Raw genomic sequence first — 10,354 nt, forward strand, 5'->3', positions numbered from 1 at the left:
ATATTTCGTAGTTACTGTGCCTTCATTATTATTTGGGGATCAGATGATTTTTTTACGTTGAGCGGTCATGACTCACAATGACTGTAAAAAACAATACTTACTACTGCATGATATCCGATACCAAGGGCATTTTATATTATCAGAAGGGCAAGCAATGCGCGCGCACATATTATGCGGGCAAAAAAAGGCGTACACGTGGGTTTTGGATTTACGAACATGGCTATGAAGAATTCCACAAAAATTTGAACTCTCGTCTCCTCGTCTAACAAATAACTCAGCTTTGCATTGTCTATTAGAACAGTATTCAATCTGTAATTATCCTAAAAAGTAAATTATGCTCGCATAATATTAAACTATGAATGAACCCCATCAAACTATGTATATGTGACATTCAGCATAAAAACCTTAATAGTTATTTATATTGGATAATGAGTTGATGTTGGAATTAAAATATAGTTGCACTCAGTAGTATATGTTGCCACACATTTTACAACTATTTATTTGATTTGATACTATGCCGCTGCATCTGATTGTGGGCTACGTGTGCGTGCTGTGGAAGTCCACATCATAAACAATACAGATTATATATCACAACTTTGAAAAGATATTCTAAACTTGCGTATACCAATAAACAATAATAAAAAGACTACTCAGCATAATTCACTGCTAAATGAATATGCCGGTCTACCGTGCAATCAATGGCACACTTTTATAAATAAATAAGTATTTATAAATACGGAGTCAGGTGGCTGAATAGTAAGTGAGTCGGGCTAGTAATCTGAAGGTTATCGGTTCGATTCCCGACTGTGCCAAATGACGTTGTGTCCTTGGGCAAGGCACTTCACCCTACTTGCCTCGGGGGAATGTCCCTGTACTTACTGTAAGTCGCTCTGGATAAGAGCGTCTGCTAAATGACTAAATGTAAATGTAAATGTAAGTAAATAAGACACTTGACCTCTCTCTGCACTAAGGTCTGACATTTCATTGTGGTGTTTGTCACCATCTGCTGGCAAACCAAAGGTAGTAAACCGTCTGATTAAGTCTACAACACACATTTGGGGGGAAAATATATAGGCTTTGATGTTATGTAGCCAAAATCTTATTAGAGAAAATACAATCAACATGACAGATGTGTTACATTTCAGTAAAATTTATAAGCAAATGTTGCCAATAAAAGGTCTGTTAAAAGCCCCAAATAAGACACAATTGAATGAACGTTATAATAGAACGATATATTTAAAGAAAGTTCTGATTTTCACTGTGTTCTGTTGCACATAATAGCCAAATGTTAACCAATAATTGTTACAACTCATATTTCTGCTGGAACGAGCGTAAACAAACTCCATTTTCAGAGGCGCACGAAGGAGTCGCTGTGGTTTCACTGGAGCTAGTGCGTAAAGTTCTTCCGCTAGAAGAACTAGGTCCCCAGGAAAATGAAACAACTATTTCTGCAAAGTTGTAGGGAAAATTGTATTAATTACAATATTCAATATTACGCATTTGAGAGTGATGAACGATAAGGTTTTAAAATGTACGCGTAAAATATAATGCTAAAACATGGTGGATTAATACAGGACCGTGGCACAGTGACACAGCTGCGAAGGGAGTTATAGGAAAAAGGCAGACTGAAAATTGGACATTGCATGCATATGTTTATACTACAGTTTAAGATACGCTCAAAATATTTAGAAAAATGCCAGGAATGATGGATAAAGGGTCGGAATACTTGGGCAAAGGTCGCTCGAATGGAACGAAAAGTCCGTCGAATGCATCGAATGGGCATTTTTCTGATGAGAGTGGCAGTGACGACGAGCACGGTATAGCCTCGAACACTTTCCCATTGTAGATGTATATTTTTGTACTAGAAACGGCTGATATATATGTATTACATTGTTGAATTCATGTCCACCTCAACAGATGTCGGAATGCGCGTGGGAACCGATTATCAAGCCAATATTCCAGAATATGATCCAGGTGAGGTTACGCTTGATCTACTGACTGTAACTATGGTAGCCTCGGTACAGTATTTCACGAGATGGTTATTATAATATATTTCATTTGTAGCTTATGTCAGATCATGTTTTCATTAGGATAATAAACCACATCATATTATTATAAAGTGACAGGAAATTCTAAAAACAATCGACGCGTTTAATGATCGGTTTATGTAGGCTACCTGTACCGAGGCTATAGTGGCCACTTTATTGACATGACTGTAGCTCGACTTCCCCTCCCTGCGGCAGGCTACAGTATACCCCACAACTTTTGCGCGCTCAATTAAAACAGTTCTATATCATGTGAATTTAATGTTGCTCTTTGACCAAAAATATTATACCAAATCAGTTACTCTTAGACTTTTGTCCTATTTTTGATAATTATATACATTTTGCTGTAGGTTCTACAAAGTACACTGATAAAGATAACGGAGGAATGCTGGTATGGTCTCCATATCATGCAATTGTGGACTCCAAATGTAAGTATATATAAAGAACAGTGAATTATTCTATTATCCAACACTAATTTGGTAATTTGGTTTGAAGAAATGCATACAAGTAATCTCTCTTTAACAGTGGACGAATATATTGCCATTGCAAAAGAGAAGCATGGATATAATGTTGAGCAGGTATGTCAGATTGTGTATGTTTGATTATGTTTGCTACTAAAATTTAATATTAGAATACACATTCAAATTGCAATATTATAATGAATATTGTTTGTACAGCATAGATTTAGAAAATGATTTACTTGTTCCAAAAACTAATTGCAAAGCTTTTGCATCTTTATACACAGGCACTTGGGATGCTGTTCTGGCATAAGCACAACATTGAAAAGTCTCTTGCAGACTTGCCCAATTTCACCCCCTTCCCCGATGAGTGGACAGTTGAAGATAAAGTTCTGTTCGAGCAAGCCTTTAGCTTCCACGGAAAAAGCTTTCATAGGATTCAACAAATGGTAACTTACTGTACCCACACAACATTCTACTGACACCATTTTGACCAAAGAATGTACAAGCACATTACTTTGTTGGAGTAGCTGTAGTTGCCAAAAGCAAATTTAAGAACCCATGAGCATGAGATGACCATGTATTTTCTGAATGAATATATAATTAAAAATCTGCAATATTGGTTTGAAAATCATGCATATCGTCATTATCAATGCTCCTTACATCAACAATTATAGTTAAACTGTGAATATACTAAGCTGTAATTCTAACACACTAAATGTTTGACAGTAAGTCTTTAATTTGTTGCAGTTACCGGACAAATCCATATCCAGTCTTGTGAAGTATTACTACTCTTGGAAGAAGACCCGGTCCAGGACCAGCTTAATGGATCGCCAGGCAAGAAAGCTAGCAAACAGAAACAACCAAGATGAGAGGTACAGTTAGTTAGCATGTGTATGTATATATATTTTAAAGAAATGTGTAGTTTTACATATAATGATAGTCCCACCTGAATTAATCATTGGTGTTACATAATGTTTGTATTTAGCGATGAGGAGATGGAGGAAGCCAACCCTGTGGAAGCAAATGATAGCGATTATGACCCAACTAAAGAAACGAAGAAAGAGGTAAAATATTTGTTTGTTTTAAAAGGTCCTGATTGGCTTGTTAATAGGGAGATACCTGCATAGTTGTGATGTTAGCTTACTATTATAGCTTTTTATACTATGACATTATACCAAGGCATATGAAGGACAACTTTCCAATGATAGCTGAAGAAGTCCAGTATGCACAGTATTGAGTATTGAGTCTCAAGTACCCTTCTTGGGGCATTATTTCAATACTCTCAACTTTCAACATGGTCAATTCACAACTGCAATAGAACATATTCTGCCATATGTCAATGCATGCTCATGAACTTGTAACCCCTCCCACACACACACCACCACCACCAGAGCCACTCGGAGCCCCAGACGCTGAGTTCCAAGATAGGGATTGGCCGGCGGGAGCACCAAACTTTGCAGCACCGCCACCACTCGCAACGGTCCAAGTGCCGCCCGCCCAAAGGCATGTACCTGACCCAGGAGGACGTGGTGGCTGTGTCCTGCAGCTCCAGCGCTGCCAACACAGTCCTCCGGCAGCTAGACATGGAGCTGGTGTCACTTAAGAGACAGGTGAGGGCTCAGGGGGGGCATTGGATTCATACCAATGTTTTTTTTCCCATTATTATTATTTTTTTATATATTTCACTAAATCTATTGTTATATGTCTTAAGTGTTGCACAAACATAAAATGCTGTGATGTTGTGATGCTGGATATGTTTTATGTCTGTTAAGGCATAAAACCTTAGATCTTTTATCCATGTATGACTGTTTGTGGCTCTCACAGGTTCAAAATGCAAAGCAGCTAAACAGTGGTCTGAAACACAGGATGGAGGCAGGTATTGATGACCTCAGGTTGCCAGAGGTAAGTCAAAGCGGGCTGCGTTCTACTGCATATTTGAATACTGAAAGCAGCAGTAGATATGGGTAATACTTATCCTGTCACATCGGCCTACCACAAGAGCTCAACATTGTTGTTACTTAGTGAACAGCTACAGAAGTTAGCTCATATTCCAGGAGTCATACTCATTCCAGGAGAAAGGTGCCACTGTACTGTGCATCAAAAACACTCATGGACATTGTTTCACATGCTACCTTGTAAACTGCACATCTGCCAACTACTCTGAAGAGAACTTTTCTCTTGTTCTAGTGCAATCAGAAAGTCAACGCCCGCTGGACAACTGATGAACAGCTTTTGGCCGTTCAAGGTAAATGCAGCTATCAGGTGTCTAACCTAGGCTTCATTCTTATTCATATTTATGTCCTGATTCAACAGTAAGGTGTGTAGAGCAATTGGAGTTACGGTTAAATTACATATAGGAAGCTGGTAAGCTGTGCTTCTAGAGAGGGATATGTATCCCGCATAGGAACAGTACCTATGCAGTCTTGTTAGAAAAGATATTACTTCAATGTGGATAAAAAAAACATGCTGGATTTTATAGGCAATGCATAAGCCTACAGTCAACTATGGCCATATGTTTAGTATGTAATACCACTGTGTTCCACAAGGGGTTCGGAAATACGGCAAAGACTTCCAGGCCATTGCAGACGTTATCGGTAATAAGACCGTGGGCCAGGTAAAGAACTTCTTTGTGAACTACCGTCGTCGCTTTAACCTGGAGGAAGTGCTGCAAGAGTGGGAGGCTGAGCAGGGAACTCGTCCTCCCAATGGCGATGCTGCCACATCTGGCGAGGAGGGGAAGACCAGCTCCAACACTCCTTCTGGGAAGAGTACGGATGAAGACGAGGAGGAGGTGATAAAGTGTTCTATTTTTAATGTTACAAATAGCTAACTTCTACTGTGTCAGTGTACTCTGCTCTCCTGAGTTGGCCCACAAGGTATTTTTCTCCAAGTCCAAACAAGAGTAATTCAGTCAAGACACTCGCTTGATTAGATTTGAGCATTTATTGACATCCATATACATGGAAATATGTTTGACTTTTGCGGAGTTGATGTATCTAGGGGAAGCACTCTCTGCCTCTAGCATTAGAGAGAAACATACATAGAATATAAGCAAATAGAGAAATATTCCTTCCTGATGGATAGTAACATACAGACAAGACAACACAGAGGAGATGGGGATGGTGGAGGGTGGCAGCAGCACAATAATACAACAACCGGGAGTGAGTGTAGGAGTATCCTTTCATCTGAGTACATGGAATCCTATGTAGCTTCCTAAAATTACCCCAAAAATATACATTTTGGTGAAAGAAAAAAAAAAGTAGATTTGTGTTAGGGTTATGACCCGAGATAATACTGATAGGGTCTGTATCAGTCCCTGTGAGGTCCCTATGTCTATTATTCATTTGAATGTGTGTATGTTTGGATTATATGGCTGTTGGAAAGAGCAGTAACTCAAAGATTTTGTAACAAACCAAACCAAAATATCCCACTCCCTCCCTTCAAAGACACTCCTCCAAAACACCTGCATGTGCTCCCTGACTACTGCCAGAAGGTTGGTAGGCAGACAGACAAGTAGCCCGTCCAATCATTAAGGTCGGACCGGCATTAATGATTGGTCGTGTTTATTACAGTCCTCCAATGCTCACAGATATATATTTTAGTTTAACCTAAAGCGAAATTTATACTACTACGTTTTCACGGAAACGGACACAGGGACGCCCTCTTCGACGTGGAACGCCCTCTCCGAGCCCTCGTAGAGCTCGTCGTGCACCTCCTGATTTTCGGACTATCGTCCGAATTTTACGGATACCCCTTGGCTGTGATTAGTCCGCTAACGACATCATTTCCGAACAACATAATTTCCGGAATCTCACATCTCCAGACCTCACATTTCCTGTTTCATTCACAATACCGCCATTTTTAAAACACAAACACAATCAAAGAAGATGAAGAACAGCATTGAAGAGCGCCTGGTTGAAGAGGTCCGGAGGTATGAGAACCTCTACAACCCATCTTTGAGGGCATACAGAGACGTACAGATGAACAATCGACGACTTCCACACAAAAACGTCATGGGGCAGGCTTCTCTAGGTTCAAAAACGTTGATCCACCTACTGCTCTGGCGGTGAATTGTTTTCAGCACCCACAGCCTTCGGAGTACTATAAATTCAAAAGAGTAAATCGAATCCGTCCGAATCCGTTTGTCGGTCTGTCCGTATCGGAGTCAGAGTAGTATAAATTTCGCTTTACTTGTGTTGTACTCAATCTGTTACACTCTCCTAAGAATAATAACAATTTGTGTTGTCTTCTTAAATTTACATGTATGTGTATCTATGTATTTATCAGTGATGGGCAAGCTACTTGATATGTGTAGTGAGCTAAGCTACCAGCTACTCTACAATAAATTCTGATTCACTACACAGAAGCTACCACTCATAAAAATGTAGCAAGCTAAGTTACAAAAATCTGTCAAAAGTAGTTTGATACATTAGTAGCTACTTTCAGTTACAAACTAACTACATGCCAAGTCAATGCAATTTTAGTGATCAACACAACTGTCAGTCAGATAAAGGCTAAAATATGTTTAGATTTATTTATTGAACAATATAGCCTAATACACAAAAAACAAATGCATGAGTTTACAAATTAACATAAAATGAGTTTACAAATTGACGATGACAGCCCTCGCTGTACTCGGCTCTCGTGAGATCGGTTGTAACATGAACTGCAGAACGGGATATGTGAGATGCTTTTTCAGTGCTTTGTCAACACAATAATCCACCAACCTTATGTATGAACATCAGAAATGTCCAGGAGAAATTAGCTTTCGAGGACGCAACTGCGCCATTTGATCAATAAAAGAGCTTAGCTACTGAAAAGTTACTTGGTTTTGTAAATAGGAGCGTTACCGCCAAGCTACTGACAAATGTAGTTAACTTAAGCTAGTAGCGACGCTACTGCCCATCACTGGTATTTATTATGTGAATGAGTATGTGTATCAAAGTATTGATTAAAACTGCAAATACATCCATCCATCCATCATCTTCCGCTTATCCGGGGGTCGGGTCGCGGGGGCAGCAACCTAAGCAGGTAGGCCTAGACTTCCCTCTCCCCGGCCACTTCCACCAGCTCTTCCTGGGGGACCCCGAGGCGTTCCCAGGCCAGCCGAGAGACATAGTCCCTCCAGCGTGTACTGGGTCTTCCCCGGGGCCTCTTCCCAGTGGGACGTGCCCAGAACACAGGGAGGCGTCCAGGAGGCATCCTTATCAGATGCCCGAGTCACCTCAACTGGCCCCTCTCGACGCGGAGGAGCAGCGGTTCTACTCTGAGCCCCTCCCGGATGACCGAGCTTCTCACCCTATCTCTAAGGGAGAGCCCGGACACCCTGCGGAGAAAACTCATTTCATCCGCTTGTATTCGCGATCTCGTTCTTTCGGTCACTACCCACAGTTCGTGACCATAGGTGAGGGTAGGAACGTAGATCGACTGGTAAATAGAGAGCTTCGCCTTTCGACTCAGCTCCTTCTTCACCACGACGGACCGATGCAGAGCCCGCATCACTGCGGCATCACTAAGAGCATGGTTTTCCAAACCATATCTAGGATTACTAGATAGCTATGCAATTTCACAAGTGTTCAAAAGGTGAAGGCAGAGTTTGTATAATGTGGACATGAAACTATGACCAGATATGAGTTTTAACTAGATAATATTTTAAGACAGATGGTGAATTGCACCTTGATGTATGATGTTCAAAAAACAAACTCCTCTCTCTTCCAGGGTCAGGTGATGCCCTCTTCAGGCCCCTCCCCTGTGGCCCCATCAGCAGTGACAGCTCAGACCCTGGTGACCTCCACAGCCTCACTCAACCAGCCCCCGCCGCTCCTGCGGCCCTCGCTTCCGGCAACCCCAGCCCTCCACAGGCAGCCCCCACCTCTCCAGCAGCAGGCCCGCTTCCTCCAGCCCAGGCCCACCCTCAATCAGCCTCCCCCGCTCATCCGGCCCTCCAACCCCTTGCCCCCACGCCTGAACCCACGACCGGCAGCACCGGCACCCCCTACCACATTAGTGGGAACAAGCCCAGGCTCTGCCCAACAGCCGCCTAATTTGGTGGGTATTCAGTCGGAGGCCAACTCCTCGTCATCGCTTCACTGAGCATGCTGTAGATTTTTCAAGTAAAAAGTGTGAAGTCACCCGTCATAGATCGTTTTTTCATTATTTTTTTGGGGGAGGCCAATGATTTATTATGCTGGCAGCGGCTATAAGGAGAATATTAAGGTGAATATTAATGAGATTTAAAAACCTTGTGGGATAATTATGTAATGTAAAGTAGGTTAGCCATCCTGTCTCTGCAATGTTTTATTTATTAAAAAATTATGTGTTTGCATGTACAGTAAGAAATTTAAGAGTTGAATTGTACTCTAACACTGACTAAACTCAATGAAATACATTAAATATGTAATTGAAGGCACTAAGAAGGTGTAAGTATCACAAAAAATTGTTCTCAACTGTCAATAATGTCAACACTTCTGCGCTTGTTTCTTTTATTGTTACACTGATATATATTTTTTAAACTAATTCTGTGTCTTATCCCATTATTTATTTTTCTACTTGGTGCTATGAACTCCACTGGTTCTTGCCTGTGTTCAGTGTAATAAACCTGTGTAAGTGCTCTTATGCTTACTTCTCTTGTGAGAAAACAGTATTATGACATGAATTAAAACTCAATGAAACATGGATTAAAAACCACAACGTTACTATACTTAAGATGTTTTATATCGATGTATTCATAAGCTATGATGTCACTGTTTGTCATTGTTATTGTTTGTCTTTCTCAACAGTGAGACACATTTTCCAGGAATTAGATTAAATATGATATTCAATTAAAACAGTCAAGATTGTATGCAGACATTGTAGATTGCAAGTGGTTACCAAATGTGTATTATTTTGTCAATGTTGTCCCCCATGTTCTTACGTGTGACAAGATAAATGGCAACTTAGGTTGATACTTTTTGAGCCACCTGTTTTATTAATTGTAAGAAGGAATACTTTTCTTTTACAAGGAACCAGGATTTCTTTTTTTATTCTTTACCATGTAGTTAATAGTGTCATGATTTAGGCATATATATTCCTTTAGACATTTTTAAGGAATATGAAGTTTCATAACAATCTGTAGACGATAACTCAGGTGGCTTATGAAATTTAGTCAATCCATGATCAGTAACCAAATGACAGAGCAAATATTCATAATTGTTCATGACAATTTTTTTTCTTTTTAACTGAACACATAAAACTACCTGATGTGATATTTAAAAGTCTACGCTAACATACTTTAATATTCCAAAAAAGAAATATGCTGATGTGGTTCAATACAATGTACAGTATACTCAAATATTTTGATCAAGCATTAATTTAGATTTTTTTTGAATACATTAAACAAAACCGTAATCCACTTCTGTCAGCATTTTGCATTGATATCTGTATGGCATTTAAATAACTCACTTTTGCCTGACATTTTTGTCTGTCATCATCACTTTATTCTAAATGTCTTGCGTGTAACAGGCCTACAATTTTTAGGTAAATCACTATGTCCAAAAATAGATGGTAGATTGTCATTTTCTTGTGTTCTCATATTGATCCATGCAATCCCCGAATACAATATATTGTAGTATAGCTGTATGGATAACTATATGGAAGCTACAGTAGAATCTAATATCGCTATAGCCTATACAGTAGCCTTTCTTTTCTAACACAGTATCTTAAATCTTTGACAAAATTAACCATGGCCAAGAGTGAAAATATTCAATGAACATTATACACGGTGTCCACAATTCTTTTCGAGCAAGAATGGGGCAATGGAAATAATGTGGATATAAAGTAGCCTATAGGCTGTGGCTATCTCAATTAAAC

At 39.9% G+C, this 10,354-nt stretch overlaps 1 protein-coding gene across 1 annotated transcript; it reads left to right on the top strand.

The window, feature by feature from the left end:
* Positions 1-1,576: 1,576 nt before the first annotated feature.
* rcor3 (REST corepressor 3) lies at positions 1,577-9,117 on the top strand. Its single transcript, XM_062448262.1, has 12 exons — positions 1,577-1,817; positions 1,918-1,974; positions 2,396-2,473; positions 2,571-2,623; positions 2,791-2,952; positions 3,254-3,378; positions 3,492-3,570; positions 3,898-4,116; positions 4,331-4,408; positions 4,694-4,751; positions 5,053-5,297; positions 8,225-9,117. The coding sequence occupies exons 1-12, from the start codon at positions 1,694-1,696 to the stop codon at positions 8,597-8,599; spliced, it is 1,653 nt and encodes a 550-aa protein (XP_062304246.1). The 5' UTR covers positions 1,577-1,693; the 3' UTR covers positions 8,600-9,117.
* The last annotated feature ends 1,237 nt before the right edge of the window (positions 9,118-10,354 follow it).

Source organism: Osmerus eperlanus, chromosome 22 (genome assembly GCF_963692335.1).
Source record: "Osmerus eperlanus chromosome 22, fOsmEpe2.1, whole genome shotgun sequence".
In the NCBI taxonomy this organism is placed as follows: domain Eukaryota; kingdom Metazoa; phylum Chordata; class Actinopteri; order Osmeriformes; family Osmeridae; genus Osmerus; species Osmerus eperlanus.